The 16,603-nt window shown below is 31.1% G+C and overlaps 1 protein-coding gene across 2 annotated transcripts; it reads right to left on the minus strand.

Annotated features, from left to right (window-relative positions):
- Window positions 1–7,097: 7,097 nt before the first annotated feature.
- Window positions 7,098–12,518, minus strand: LOC137818535 (AT-hook motif nuclear-localized protein 9-like). 2 transcript variants are annotated; one of them, XM_068622021.1, is made up of 6 exons: window positions 12,056–12,518; window positions 10,726–11,193; window positions 8,495–8,562; window positions 8,233–8,364; window positions 7,846–8,007; window positions 7,098–7,761 (listed from the first exon to the last, which is right to left on the minus strand). In XM_068622021.1, the coding sequence occupies exons 2-6, from the start codon at window positions 11,144–11,146 to the stop codon at window positions 7,522–7,524; spliced, it is 1,023 nt and encodes a 340-aa protein (XP_068478122.1). In that variant the 5' UTR covers window positions 11,147–11,193; window positions 12,056–12,518; the 3' UTR covers window positions 7,098–7,521. The 2 variants fall into 2 exon arrangements, with proteins under 2 accessions (XP_068478122.1, XP_068478123.1); XM_068622022.1 differs by having other exon boundaries at window positions 11,602–12,484.
- Window positions 12,519–16,603: the final 4,085 nt, after the last annotated feature.

The raw sequence follows: 16,603 nt of genomic DNA on the forward strand, positions 1-16,603 counted from the left end.
TTAAGTAGGACTATGTGGTTATCCTTCACACCAACTAGTTATTTATATCTTACTCATGTCTTCAATCTACTTTTATGTATTAGACGGTGGATGTTATGTTATAATGCAACTGCTAACTTTAGTGTTTCGTCCCCCCGTAACTAGTTTACTGCATATTTTAGAAAACGTTGTCACAACAGTTTGAGCATATATAAAATTTACATGTTATTTCTTCCCATGGAAGCAAGTTGTTCTTGAGAGAAAACCTAGTTGATTGTTTGTTTCAAGGGACTTAAGAGGCCAATCCAATAATGATCACCTAAGTTACTAATGACTTTATACGGTCAGTGCACCGCATTTGTCAAAAGTAATAATTGTTCCTAAGGACGGATATCGATCCCACAAGGAACAAGGAATTACCGAGTACAATATTCGCTAAATATAACAACAGAACAATAAAAAATGTTTTAAGTTGGTTATGTTGGCACTGATCAATAAGAAAACAAACAAAGAATTAGTTGTTTCAGTTGGAAAAATAGGGATTAGGTTTCATCTCTCTCACTCTCTTGTATTTTGATTAGCATGTCAATATTAAGTTCTTTGATTGAAATTGATGCCCGTATAAAATTCATTTATATCGATCTCTCGCATATAAAATTCTTAAGAATGTTTCCTTAATATCAATCTCTCGCATACTTATAAAAACAACTTAGAAATCACAATCAGACGTTAATGGCAATTAACATTTCAAGTTATTAAAGGATATGGATACCAGAGTTATAGAAGGATCCTAATATTAATTGTGTTTTTTCTAATTATTAGTCATTTCTCTTTATAGAGGTGAATAACCACTAGTGCAAAAAGGCAAAACAACTCATTTCAAGTTGTTGAAGGATATGCTTCCAGAGGAAAATACTCTACTTAATCGTAATTATGAGGCCAAAAAGATTATTTGTTATAAAAAGATACATGCATGTCCTAATGATTGTATCACTACAAGAAAAATTGGAATTACATACAGCCGAAATCCGTATGTAAGACCCAAAATCCGTATGTAAAACAGGTTTACATACGAATTACATACGGCCAAAAATCCGTATGTAATATCTGTATTATTAATATTATATTCATATTATTAATATTAATAATATGAATATTAATAATATGAATATTAAATATCTGACTTGGTTTAGCTATAGACGGAATGAATCTGTTTGGTAATATGAGTACAAATCACAGTCAATGGCCTGTTTTACTAGTTATTTACAACTTACCTCCTGGATTGTGCATGAAGCGAAAATACATTATGTTGTTTATGATGATATCCGGTCCGAAACAGCCAGGGAATGATATAGATGTTTATCTAAGTCCCCTAATTGAAGATTTGAAGTTAATGTGGGACCAGGGTGTTGAAGTACTTGACGGATTTGCTAATGAAACTTTCAAGCTTCGTGCCATGTTATTTTGCACCATCAATGACTTTCCGGCATATGGTAACTTATCAGGTTATAGTGTTAAGGGTCATAAACCATGTCCAATATGTGAAGAAGATACTGCTTCTCAACAATTGAAACATGGAAGGAAGACAGTATATATTCGGCATCGGAGGTTTCTTAGAAGTCATCATCCTTACCGGAGGTTAAAAAAGACCTTTAATGGACACCAAGAGGCTAGTGGTCCACCAACTTCATTAACTACTGTTGAGGTTTACGAAAAGGTAAATAACATAGACCACACCTTCGGTAAGTAAAAAAAGTCATTTGTGACAAACATTTGGAAGAAGAAATCAATCTTCTTTGATCTTTCGTACTGGTCGAGGTTAGAAGTCAGACATTGTATAGATGTAATGCATGTTGAGAAGAATGTGTGTGATAGCTTAATTGGTACACTTCTTAACATTAATGGGAAGACGAATGATGGTCTAAATGCTCATTTAGATTTGATTGAGATGAATATACGAGGTAGTTGGCACCCATAGAAATGGGTAAGCATACATATTTCCCCCCAGCCTGTTACACAATGTCAAAAGATGAAAAAAATAGTTTTTTTTAATGTCTAAAGGGTGTGAAAGTGCCACAAGGACATTTCTCAAATGTGAAAAGCCTAGTGTTAATGCAAGATTTGAAGTTAATTGGGTTGAAGTCTCATGATTGCCACATCTTGATGCAACAGTTGTTGTCGGTAGCTATTTGTGGGATCTTACCAAAAAATGTTAGACATACCATAACCCGTTTGTGCTCATTCTTATCTTCCATCTGTTGTAAAGTCATTGATCCATCAAAACTAGATGAACTCCAAAATGAAATTGTTGTTATCTTGTGTGAATTGGAGATGTTTTTTCCTCGGTCTTTTTTTGACATCATGGTTCATCTAGTGGTGCATCTGTAAGAGAGGTTAGATATTGTGGACCAGTGTACTTAAGATGGATGTATCCTGTTGAGCAGTATATGAAAATTTTGAAAGGTTATGTGAAAAATCATTATCGTCCAGAAGCTTCAATGATTGAAAGGTACATAGCTTAAGAAAGTATTGAATTTTGTTCATAGTACATGTCAAAAGCAAATCCAATATGTCTTCCAGCTAATTCATGGTACCACAGGCGTTCTACAAGTAAATGTTCACGTGGTGTGAATATTGTAAGCAAATCTCGATCAGAAGTCTTGCAAGCACATTTGTACATATTGAATAACAGAGATGAAGTTATATCTTACATAGAAGCTCATGAAGCCATTGTGAAGGCAAATAACCCAAGACAAGCAGAGAAATGGGTCTTGATGGAACATAATAGAACTTTCACGCCTTGGTTTAAAGATGAGGTGTTCAAGGATTCAACGGCATCAGAGACCTTGACCTGGTTGGCTGCTGGATTGAGGTTTGATGTCATCTCATGTACAGTGTACGAAGTGAATAATTGTATATTTTACACGAAGTCTGTGGATGAAAAGAGTACAGTTCAAAATTCAGGTGTTACTCTTGAAGCCAAGTCAATGCAGCTTTCGACTTCGAAATATGCAAATCCAGTACTTAGATCAATGGCATACTATGGATTATAGAAGAGATATGGGAGGTTGACTACACTAAGTTTTCCGTTCCAGTTTTCAAATGTAAATGGGTTGACAATAAAAGTGGGTTAAAATTGATGAATCAGGATTCACACTAGTGGACTTTCGAAAGACAGGGTATTGAGATGAGCCATTTATAATAGTTCAACAAGCATCTCAGGTTTTCTACGTGAAAGATCCTACGTCAAAATATTGGTATGTCGTTTTACACGGGAAAAACAAGGGGAGACCATAGATGATATTGAAAATGGTGACCCCCGTTCATTCACACCAATGATAATTAATAAAGATGACAATGTACTTGATGATGTACATGCAACCCGTAAAGACCACAGTGAAGGAATTTACATATGAACATTCAACCCACATGCAACCCGTACATAAGCATTTAGAATTTTATGTATTATTTTTACATGATTTTAATTCGATGCAGATTAACTAATGTTTGTTACCTAATTTTTTTAACAGAGATATGGATGACGATCAGACTCCAATCAGACCTTGATCCGGACGAGGCAGCAGAGGACCTATTAGATTGAAGTGTCTCGCATTGAAACGTGTTGTTGGTGAGAAGACACGTGTTGACATTGACGTCAACACTGGAGTGGCTTTTGGTCCTAAAGCAGATGAGTTTATGAGCTATCTTTGAGTTGTTTCTCATGAGAGGCTCTCCATTTTGATTAATTCATGGGATGAGGTGTCAGAGGTCGATCGGAACATGATCTGGGAGGATGTTCTGGTAAGCTTTACATTATTATTGTTACCATATAATGTTTTTTAATATTCATTGATTAATTTTAATTTGGTGATGTTATTTTCCAGGCAAACTTTGAAATTCCTGATGTGGAACCGCTTCGATCAAAGATTATATCCAATATCGGACTTAAATTTTGTCACTTTAAGTCAAGACTGACTTCGAGATACGTTTTTGGCGACCTTAAAGACGAAAATCCATGTTTAAAGTACAAACATATTGATGAAGTGACATGGCGTCTTTTTAAAGAAAGTCGTGAAAATGAGGCTTGGATGGTAAGTGAAGTAACTTAACTATTTTTATTTATATAACATTAATAAGTTTATCTTATTTAATTCACTTTGTTTATTTCAATTATGATAGGATCGTCGGAAGAAAACTCAAGAGATAGCTTTGAAGAATGTTACCCCGCACGTACTCTCTCGTTCGGGGTATCGAAAACTTGAGCAATCACTGATGGTGGAAAAGGAGCAATCTAGACAGGGGACGTCATCTGAGAATGTGGAAACAAGGGTCACTTCTCCTCCATCACCACCTTTTCGCCATGTAAAATGGAAGAGGGCCCGAATTAAAAAGTTGGGTGCACCAAGTTCTGAGCAATCCGGGGTTATCATCGAAAAAATTGTAAGTTATTTTTAGTTATTTTTCATTTATTTTAAAGCATTAATTATATTAAAAACTGATATGATTTTTGTCTCTCGCAGGATTCCTTGGAATCCCAAGGTAATTTTGTTCCTGAAGGTCGTCACGATATCCTGGTTGAAACAATTGGACGACCTGAGCACTGTGGTCGTGTTCGTGCAGCTGGACAAGGGGTTGGAATTAAACTATATTTTGGAGTTTCACAACGACAGTCATCCTCCTCGAAAGAGAGGGAAACTCAAATGAAGACTAAGATACGTGAAGAATTAATGGAGGAGATGAGAAAGGAGAATGATCGAATGCGACAATAGTTTCTATCGCAACAACTTTTTGCTGAGCCGATTCAACCCCTTATTAGTCCCACTCCCAAGCGCACAAAGGGGAGTTGTGCGGCTCCTACAACATCAGGATGATATCATTGGGCAGACGAGGGAATGTGAGCTACTGGTAGTGGCCGACAAGCTTCTTCAGGTGGTGGCCCTTGGAAAAGTCTATGAAGAGGCCATCGTTCCTCTCTCCCTTGATGTGGCGAAGGTAGCAATTGAAAAAGTACGAGTACCTGATGCTCAGTTCCACTACCTTCAGATGAGGTAACCACTGTGACCGATGCATTTCAAACATTCATTGCCTGGCCCAGACACATTCGATTATGCCACGACCTCATGTAATAATTTCATTTCATTATATTAATTTATATTTATATTTATATTTATATATTACATATAATTTAATACAAATGTTCTTTATTTTGTAGAAACTTCTTCGGAAACCAAGTCTAAAGAAGAAGCATGAGGTTCCAGTTGATGATCCTATAGCTTCCTTAGGTCTAGTTGCTAGTCAGATTGGTCATCATCCTTTTGAAGTTTTGTGGGATGATACGTTTTTTCAAATAAACACTGAATTGTCATTGTTCATGTACAACACAGATTTATTAGAATTTGTAGTTGGGAATCAGGAGCTCAATATAAATATAATCAGGAGCTCAATATAAATATAATTCAATTTTTTATGATGTAAGTATCTTTACCTATATTTCAATCTATTTATGTTAAATTATTATTGATTATGCTTTAACTAATAACTTGTAGGTTTTTGCATGGAGTCTGTTTCATTGAGGAGAAGGAAAATGTGTATGGATTCTTAGATCCTGCATATACTAATCCCGTTGGACCAAGGTCATATGAGAGCCAAGCATACATCACTAACACCTTGGAAAACGAGGAAAAACAAATTTATTTATGCTCTTATATTAATGAGTAAGTTTAATTATATGTCGTCAAATATTTATTAACTCTTTTCATGGATGATATAGGCATCATTGGCAGTTACTTGTCTTATCAATGGTTGATAAGACTGTTGTGTGGTTTTGTTCCCTGCACAAGAAGATACCCACAAATTTTAAGAATATCATTGATATGTAAGTACACTATAATAAACTTAACTTTGTATGTTACTAATTAATCATCTACTAATGAGGTTTTTTGTATTAACTAGTTCATGCAAGGCGTGGATATAACATCCTAAAAGGTCGATCCAATTCAAATAATTTGAACTGGATAAGAATAAAAGTTTGTAATTTTTTTCTTTCTCTTATCATTGTTTATCAATATACTAACTTTTACTTTTTGTTGGATTATAGTGTAATAAACAACCAGGAAGCTATGAGTGTGGCTATTACGTTATGCAATGGATGATTACCATTGTAAGACTAGGCCTTAAAAGTGATTGGAAAGAGGTAACATGATATGTTAAATTATTTTTATAATTCTTTAACATATATGTATCTTAAAACTAATTTATGTCAATCATATTTTGAAATGCAGTTCTTCATGGATGAAGCACCAATGACTTCGGATGCCATAGCATATGTGAGACATTTTTGGTCCACATATTTCATAAATTTTTATAATTCAAGGATAGTTGATCAATAGTGTAGGAATTATATGTAATTTGATTAGTGTTTGTAATGTATATTTTGATCAATATATATTTGATTCCCTAAATTTATCTGAATATATATATATTTGTCTGGTTGGGTATATATAATTGAATAGGTTAATTTATATGAGATTAGCACTAAACAGATTGCACTAAAAAAACCATTATTTACAAGTGCAGCTATGGACCATAGCCGCATTTATAAATCCAGCACATGATTTACAAATGCGACTATTACTAAAGCCGCTCTCGTAAATGTGATCTAGACACTTCCTCTAGATGCTCTACGGTCCCTTGTAGACATTTTCTATATAGACGCTTCATGGTGGTTAGGTGGTGTCATGAATATTCAAAAATAATTATAAACTACTAAAACACACAAATAATTAAATTATATTTCTTATTTAATTATTTTTTAACACAGACATATTTATAATTTTGCTTTCTTTATCAATTGAAAAAATACAACTTCAATCACTCATTGTATTACTCACAAATTTTCATAATCTTTCCATTCTCTTTCCACTCAATTTACCTTAATCTATACAACTCCACTTTTCCTACACTTTTTTCCTCAAATTCACTCCCTAATCCACACAAATTACAAAAGAGAATGTATATTGGAAAAGTTCAGGGTAACTCACCATTGGCAACAAAAATAAGATACACTAGAATTGAGAAGGCAAAACACAGAATCATCAACCAAAGCATAACACCAACAGTTCCAGACACAACACTTCCTATTCCCAGTAGTAAATCTTCATGCACCCTTTGTCATTGTCTTTCACGAGACCATAGTTCAATGACAAAAATCACACTAGTTTATATCACAATTTGTCCCCCAAAACCACAAAACATCTGCTCAAAGTCAATTTCTTTCAAATAGGATATAAACAAGAGTCTATATTCAACCAAGAACGCAAAAATCTTCGAATTAAAATTCCTCACAGCTACAAAAATATTGAGTGCAACCCTAAAGTCAATCATGGGTAGAGAGATAGGTGACATTTTATCAAATTTCCATAAGTCAGTTGGCTTCTACTCTGCTGTAGGTACTTCCATGCTGGAGTTACCACTACAGGAAAATTAGATGAGTGACCATGAATCTGAAGTATATACTCAGTACTGCCATATGCAAAATCATTGTCACCCGCGCATTAAATCAATGTCAATATGAGAATTGCGCATATCCAATGGTCGTGATGCTGGCCACGGACTTAAAGATGAAGTTGGAGTAAGATTTTGATTCGGGGAGATGCTATTCACTGCAACTGGATTATGAACTGTCTGATGATCATTCTCTATAGCAACTTCTGCCACTTCTGAAGGTTCTTTTTTCTTTATCTTTGTCTTTGATCCACCCCATGTAAAGCTTCCAACTATCACCTGTGGTAATACAACATCCAAATTCAACAAGTTCCTGATTTTGACATGAGAATGATTATGATGGCAGCAATAAAATGCATTTACCTGAACTTGACTTGCAGCAATAAGCACTCCACCAACTCCTCCACCTATGACACGACCATCAGGGCTTGCAAGGGAAACACTTAATCCACCGGTTCGATTGCGGGAGCCGCCACTGTCGGCAACCAAGTAAGAGCCTGACAGGCACAATATCTCAAAACGCCCCTATTGAAACCAAAGTCCATCAATAATTATACATAACCAAAGTAAATAACTTCAAGATAAAAAGCGTTAGGAAAAAGAAACAAAAGAAAGCATACAGATGAATGAACCACTTGAGATGGCTCCAAAACTTATGGTTGAGTAAAATAAAATGCTTCAAGAAAACACACTTCTAGCACTATGACTATCTGAACATAAATGTACAAACAAACACAACATTTTACAAACCTCATATGTGACAGTGCCACCTGATGTTGAAGGCTGACGAAGTGTCACAGTAGACACAGCACCATTAGCTGACAAAATACATATAGCTCTAGGCCCCTGCTGAGAAAATGCCATGATTTTTGTTGCAACGTCCTACAGAGAAGGAAATGGCACAAGTATTTCTTCATTTTTAGTGCAAGGATCATCTTGGAGCACATTATGTTTCAAATGAAATCATTTTTAGAGTAAAATTGATACAACTTTTCAAAAGTAAGAGGCATACTTCTCCAACTGCTATGGTAATGATGTGAGGAGTGAAACCCATCCCAGCTGAACCAGACATCAGTGCACCTAGCAATAACCACTCAACATCAAACATGAATCACCCTTTACAGACAGAACCAAAATGATCCTTTTAAAGAAAAGAACATTTAACTTATACCCTTGTCATTCCCCTAACTTTTAATCAATTTATATGTGTTGTTTTATTGTAATGTAGAATAAAAAAGTAAAATGGAAAATCTTATCAGTATTCCTTAGTTTTCTAAAGTAACAAACAATTTTGAATCAAACTAAAACTCCTAAGTTAACAATTGATTTGAAATTAACAGAGTAGTTCTGCAGCAGTTATAACAGTTATGGAGAGGTATAAAGTTATCCAAGCTTTGGAGCTGGACAATACCTCGAATGTTGTGATTGACCACAGTGATATTATCAACAGACTTGAGATCGGAACATTACTCAATAAACCAAAACTGCCTATCATTCACAAATAACAATAAAGACATGACTTATTGAAAATAATGTAATGTTATTGCCAAAAACACAACTTTTATCTTAGGCATGGTAAAAAATCAACTTGTTGAAATTAATTTATAGGTATATTAGCTCTAACAATACTACCTTCATTTTTATATATAAGAAAAAAAAAACATAGTTCATCAAGACCAATAGTTAAATTAGTTAATTTTAAATAATAATGTCATAAAATTATATTGTACTGCAAGAATACCTATAGAGTTAAATGATTTAACTGGTACTAAATGGCATTTTTCTATTTCAAAGAATAATACTTTCAACAAGTATGACTTATAAATTAGAAGGGGTAAGTGGATGAGTGACAGAGAAAGGGTGTATGGCAGAGTAAAGGGGATGAGCAGAAATTTTTTCAAAAAACAATGAGAATAATTTAAATTGGGAATAAATTAGAAGGATAATTAAGAAAAATATTGGCAAAAAGTACCAACTGAAGGTATCTTTATTAAATAGGAGAGATATGTAATTATCATTTGCCAATAATTTTACTGCAAATTTCACATGCGACTGCTGCAGCTGCAGTAAATGTGCAATGAAATGCAAGTTCAGTTTCTGGTCCAATTCAAGCCTAGTTTTTAAACACTGATATCATTTCACTTATAACTAAGAGGAAAAAAACATTTCCTTTCTTGTATATATTATCAGAGTAATAATAAATAATTATATCATATTTAATTTTAATCATCAAATTAGTGCTAAAAGACTGAAACAGTTAAATTTAAAACTCCCAGTAGTTTAGTTGCAAAATCTACAATAATTTGTACTAGTGCCATAATGTCAATAAACCAAAGGGTTCAACTGTCTGCAAACATTGCATCTATCTTGTAACAAACAAAATTATGTCTGCAAATATACTAATAATTTATTAACTTATACCCAATTATATTGGCATAGAAAAGTTGTTGATTTACCTGAGTTTTTTTATCAGAATGGCAATATGAAAATATATATAAAAAAAAACCCTGGAGAAAATATTGAAATTATGTAATTTTGAATTCTAGGAAATGCTAGAGCATCAAACACCTTAGTAATAATATTTGAATTTAAATTTAAATTTAAAATTTCTGTTAATATTAAACAAAACAAGTGCTGTAACGATAGAAACAGTCAAGTGTTCAACTCAAGAAATATTCATATAAACCAAAACATCTGAAAGCTAAACCCATTTATCTTGTAATCAGTAAAACTTTGAGTGTAAAGAAATTGACAAGTTATACCAAACCATATGGAAATATAAAAGTCGCTGACTCAGTGTTGATTCAATCCATTTGATATTTTAATTCCAGCATGAAAAAACAAATAAACAATTGTTATCTCAAAAAATGAAAACAATATGTGGTGTGCTTGGATAAAAGTAAGAATAAGCAAGTAATACAACAACCAAACAATCTAGCTTCACAATAATTCTCAACAGTTTCAAAGCAAAATCCAGATTTTGCACTAACACAGTAATCTCAATAGACCAAAAAGTTTGAGAGCTCAACCATCCCACACACAATCCACATATCTAGCAATCAGAAAGAAAATAACAATTTATCCACTGCAATACAGAAGCCATTGTTACTTCAGTTTACTAAGATGTTAGAATCAAAAGGATTTAGACAGCAGCAACATCTCAACTCAACTTCAAATTATCATTACTTTACTTTCAGCTTTCACAAAATGCAGAACAAAATAAAAGCTGAGATGGGGATTTACCAAGAGAAGCCAACTGCTGTTTCTTCCCTGATCCTGGTGGGCGCCCTCTACCTCGTTTCTGGCCTGGTGCCAGGGCTCCAGGATGACTTGCTGGTGTTGGAGTCAATGCCAACGACACAGATCCATCAGGCCCGTATTTTCTAGGCCTTCCTCTCTTCCTTTTGACAGATTCCACAGCCAGTGCACCAGAAGGAACACTCACATTTACACATGGAGATGAAATTCCTGAAGATTCCAATGGTAATGTAGATCCAATGGTACCACCACCACCAATGCTTGATTGAAATGGTAAATTAGGATTAGACAGTGGTCGAATATTAGGCGAGTTGTGCAGTTCAGACTGAGTTCCAGCACCAGGTATTCCTCTCTGCATGTAGTAAGATGCAGAGCCAGATAATGTCATTTGGTCTCCTCGATCCATGCATTTACTAGACCTGGAAACCCCTCAATATTCAATTCCGCCTATCTCTGTTCCCATATATAGTCCATGGTCACAAATTTTGGAGGAAAGAAAAAAAAATGCACAGATCAGAAAACCGTGAAATAGTTTATCATTATGACAATTTTGTCAAGAAGTGCTTAAATTATACTGGCAGCAATAACATGTCCTTCAAATCAGAAGCACAGGCTTCCCAAAGATGAAGTTTCTCATGGATGACACATTAACACCCTATTGAAAATATACATATGAAGGAAGAGAAAGGGACCCTGGACTCAATTAAAGGTACAAGACAAGCTGAAAACAACCAAAAAGTAGAAAGATAGATCAATGAAAAGAGTGGAAAGCCTAGCTAGAAGGTAGTTCACACAGATATTCTAGTAGTAGACCAATTTACAGAGAAGACAAAAAGAGAAGCTAGGTTACATACAGCTTACCAAATTATATAGAAACAACAAAAGGCTTCACATTGAAGATAAAGGCCAGGTGAACTGTAACAGGTCCACACTCACCAACCCATGATAAAACCTTAAACGCCAAGCAAATTCCATGGCAACCACATGACCATAACCATGTAGGATATTAACCTCACTCACCCTTTGATGCCAACACCCAGAAAATCAAAACTCCAAAAATAAATTCTTTTACTTATTTATCATGAAGAACCAACCACTCAACTACTTCAATTCAAAAACACATAATTTTTAACCCCGGTTTCGAATTCAAGTAAACAGTACAAAATGTCACAAACACCACATAGAAAGCGACAACCTTTTTGAAAACCAGAACAGATTTCACACCACAATCACAGGTGATAAAATGCTATGAATGCAAGATGAATTTCACTTCAAATCATGGAGAGAAAAAAAAGGGAAAAAAGAAAGTACTAACTTGTGAGGAGAGAGATTCAAAACTCAAAAGGGTGTGTGTAGTGGTGGTGGAAATTGGAGGACCCTTATGAAGGCACAGGGTTGAAAAACGTTCAACGGTTTCATGCGGAATTAAAGAGCGGTGGGTGACAGAAGAGCACAGAAGAGAGAGAGTGTGTTGTGTTAGTGTGTTATTGTGTGTGAAAGTGAGAAGTGAGTGTGTACAAAAAAGAGAATGAAGTAGCACAACAACATTAACTGAGGATGAGAAAAAAAAGGAAAAAAAACAAAACATGAGTAATGAATAGTGATGTCTCTCTTTCTCTCTCTTGGTGTGTGTCAGTAGCACAAGTCCTTATCAGTTTCATACATTTTCTAGGGGTGAGTGAGGTGAGTTCTTAGATTTCTCTCTCCTAGTTGAGTTGGGGTGATGAACAATGAATGATGCTATGGAGCTACCTAGGTAGCTATGTGCCTTATTCACTGCATTTCAAAAACAAACAAAACCTCAATAGAAAAGCACTTTTCTCTTTCGACTTCAACTGGATAACACTGAATAATGAATATTTTCTGTTCTTTTTACTTTTCTTCTTCTTCCTCCTTTCATAATCACATTCTTTCATACCTTACTTTTTTATACTTTTTAATGTTTAATCTATTTTCAGACATTTCTATTTCAAAAATTATAATTACTGATTATGTTAATGTTATATAAATTTGGTTAAGTCTTTCAAAAATAAACATCTCTAAATAATCGCTTATTTAAGAAGTGAAAAGGATTTATTCATTTCTAAAATAAACACTTATTTTATTCAATATTTAAATGAGTTTATAATTTTCTATTCTTACAATGATAACAACTTTTAAATATTTATTTTATTGCAATAATTTTTCAATTAATATTTTTTAAATATTAATATATTTCTTTAAAAATATTTTCTTTGTTGTAAAATAATATTTTTTATTTTGAAATATTAACCTTTTAAAAAAATTAACTGTTTTTTCAATAATATTGTTATAAATAATTAATACATGTCGACTTACATTTAAATTGAAGAGAGAATTAATTAATAAATGTCTTAAAACATTTAAAAGATTACTCCCTCCTTATCTAAACTCTTACTCTCATTTAAAAAAAATTAATACTATTAATAAAATAACATATTTAGTTTAACATACTCTCATTTAATATTTGCAGCTTTAATTGTAAGTTTATTATATATAAGGAAATACGATTGTTACTATTTCAAGATATATACAATAATAATAATAATAATAATAATAATAATAATAATCTAGAAATTATAAAATATCAAGAATTTGTAAATAAAATTAAATACCAAACGAAGTATGTTTTAAAAAAATATTACAATATTAAAAAATTATAAAAATCAAAATACAGACAAAGCTCTACTTCTATAGGAACAAAAAATAATTTAGGATAAAAAATAATTTGATTTTTTTCATTTTTTAATTCAATTTTTTTCTTTCAGACTATTAAAACCCACCAAAAGAATACTCAGACAACTTTCGAAATTAATGTTTTACACAATTGTTTTCTTAACTCAAAGTTAATTACCATATTCCACTTGCAAATTACATAGTATTTCATAAAAAGTAAAAATAAAAAACAAATTGATAAAATGTAATAAAAATAAATATATTTGTGATAAATATTGCGCATACAAAGATGAGCATGCGAGTGTGCACGCGCTAAGGTGGGCGAGTATTCCTAAGCAAGTAGTAGTATTTGGACGTTTAAATATCACTAAATTTAAAATATCTTGGGGTAATAAAAGAATAAATGGATAAGTTGTTAAGCAGAGTTAATTAATTCGTAGTTAATGTATCATAAATTAATTAATACTTAATGTATCATAAATTAATTAATACTTAATTTATCATAAACTAATTAATACTTAATGTATCATAAATGAATTAATACTTAATTTATCATAAACTAATTAATACTTAATGTATCATAAACTAATTAATACTTAATGTATCATAAATTATTTATTACTAATAATCAATGTATCATAATTCAATTAATTAAATTATATAATTAAGAATATTTTACAAAACAATAAAAGTATTCTCAATAGTTTTCATTTAAAAAAAATATTTACTCTACAATTCAAAATTTGGGTCAAGTTTTATTAAAGGATAAACCAACTATTTATTTGACTTGTTTAGGTAGGAGCAGATATTTATGTTACTTATTGCTATATTTCAAGACAATTATTTCTACATAAATAGAAGATTCAGTAAAATAAAATTTAAATTAAAAGCACGTATATGAGTGAATTTGGATTTTTTATATTTTTTTTACTACAACTCATCATCTATGTAGCACAGATACCGACACTGATACGACACAGACACGAAATACAAAGATACATAAAATCTTTAAAATGTAGGACACGGTGATACGGATTTATATATTATATAATTATGAATTATATAAATTGATAATAAAGATTTATGTGCATAAGTATGTTCCAAATTATTTTTTGGAACAGAAATAAGGTTTTCATGACTGATTGACAAGGATTTGTTTCTTATTTTTATAATCATAATATTAATTTATACAATAAAATTTGAATTTTAAAAAAATTAATTTTTATTTTTGTTAAATTGTGTTAGAACTGTATTATAATTATCAAAAATTTAACAAATCTTTTTTGAATTGGACATTTCATAGATATATGTTTTACGGGTGTCATACAAGATACTCGTATAATTGAATATATATATATTAAAAATTTATATTTTTCAGTAAAACAAAGAGAGAGTGAGAGAAGAGAATAAAGAAAGGCGCGTGTAAGAGAAAAAAAGTAGTGAGAAACAAGTTGTGACAGAGCTGACTCAAAACGGGTTTGGTCTCAGAAAGATGGCTGACTTTGTTTGCATGTGACTTTCTCTTTCTCTTTCTCTGCATCACACCATTCACTCCACTCATCAAAATATCTTCTCTAACTTTCATTGCATAATGCACATTTTGCATACCTTCTCCCCCACCACTTCACCTCCTTCACAAAACCCCTTTTTTCTCTTTAGCCATAATATATAAATAAACTTTCTATTTTAAGATCAAAATTATATTTTTCAGACCAATCAAACTTCAATTATATACCTAAAAATTCAAATATTCAATTCTAAATTTTAACTCTCAATTAGTAAATAGAGTCAATGCTTTGCACCAATTAATTTGCATGCTTAGAGGTAAATTATAGTTTTTAAACAACAAAATGCTACTAAAATACTGATAAATGGTTTGAATATCCACTAAAAAAAATTATGAAATAAAATTATGAAATAGAAACCAATTTTAAAGATAAAAATAATTAATTATTATAGTGACTAAATTAGAGTTTATTTTATAGATTAAAAAAATTTAGTTTCTAAATTAGTTTCTATTTTTATTAAATAATTTTTAAATTAATATTTAATTAGCTATCAAAGTTTTAATATCAATTATTTAGATTCTAAATTTAGTTGTAAAATTTTTAATAACTAATTAGATATCAATTTAAAAATTATTTAACAATAATAGAAACTAATTTAAAAATAAAAAAAAATTCTAAAATATCTTTAATTTAATTAATATAGTAACTAATTAATTTTTATCTCAAAAATTAGTTTTTATTTAATGATCATTAAAAATAATTTTTGCATAAATTAAAAAAAAATATCTTTAAATAAAATATTATTTTTTAAACATTTTTTAGGCATTTTTTCCATGTTATGTCATTTTATAAACTAATTGTCTTTTCAAGAATTTTAAAATATTTTTAGAAAAAATTAAAAAGGTGGGTCAACATATTTTGTCAAAAATTTGACCCCACAGAAGTACTACTAAGTGTGTTATCTAAATGGTATCTTTTTATTTAAAATTAAAATGTTGACTGTGGTATTTATTCATAGGTCAATAATTGCGACAGTGCTTCAGTGGGTAGGTAGTGGGTCATGCACATATTTATAAGAATAAATTATTGAAAAACATGTCAGTAAAATGAATTTTTGAAAAACAAAGTAATAATCTCAACTCAAATCATATACAAAATAAATAAATAAATTATATATATTTTTTAACATGACACTGTTCTTGATGATTAATTTTCGTACAAAACAGTTAACTACTTTATTGTATAATATAGATTTATACTTAATTCAGTTTTACACTATTTATAAAGTAAATATTATCATTTATTTATATATTTTATTTTGTAATTATGTTTACACTACTATAAGAAAATCAAAATATAGAAAAAATTTTATAAATCAAAATAATTAGTTGAAGTAACTAAATTAAAAGTCATTTTAAAAATTAAAAAAAAATTATAAATTAGTTTTTATTATTTTAAATAATTTTTAAATTAATATCTAATTAGCTATCAAGATTTTAATTATTAATTATTTAATTTCTAAATTTGGTAGAAAAACATTGGTGACTAATTATATACCAATTTAAAAACCATTTAACAATAATAGAAACTAATTTAGAAATCAAAAATTTATTTAATCTCTAAAATTGTCTCTAATTTAATCACTATAGCAACTAATTATT

Source organism: Phaseolus vulgaris, chromosome 10 (genome assembly GCF_000499845.2).
Source record: "Phaseolus vulgaris cultivar G19833 chromosome 10, P. vulgaris v2.0, whole genome shotgun sequence".
Lineage (NCBI taxonomy): Eukaryota > Viridiplantae > Streptophyta > Magnoliopsida > Fabales > Fabaceae > Phaseolus > Phaseolus vulgaris.

Excerpts from the sequence above, each read along its gene's own strand:
- LOC137818535 (XM_068622021.1), bottom strand. The coding sequence starts at position 11,146 with ATGGATCGAGGAGACCAAATGACATTATCTGGCTCTGCATCTTACTAC. Across the intron at positions 8,563-10,725 it reads ACAGCAGTTGGCTTCTCTTG|GTGCACTGATGTCTGGTTCA; the intron begins GTAAATCCCCAT and ends GGTTATTGCTAG. Across the intron at positions 8,008-8,232 it reads GTGGCACTGTCACATATGAG|GGGCGTTTTGAGATATTGTG; the intron begins GTTTGTAAAATG and ends TGGTTTCAATAG.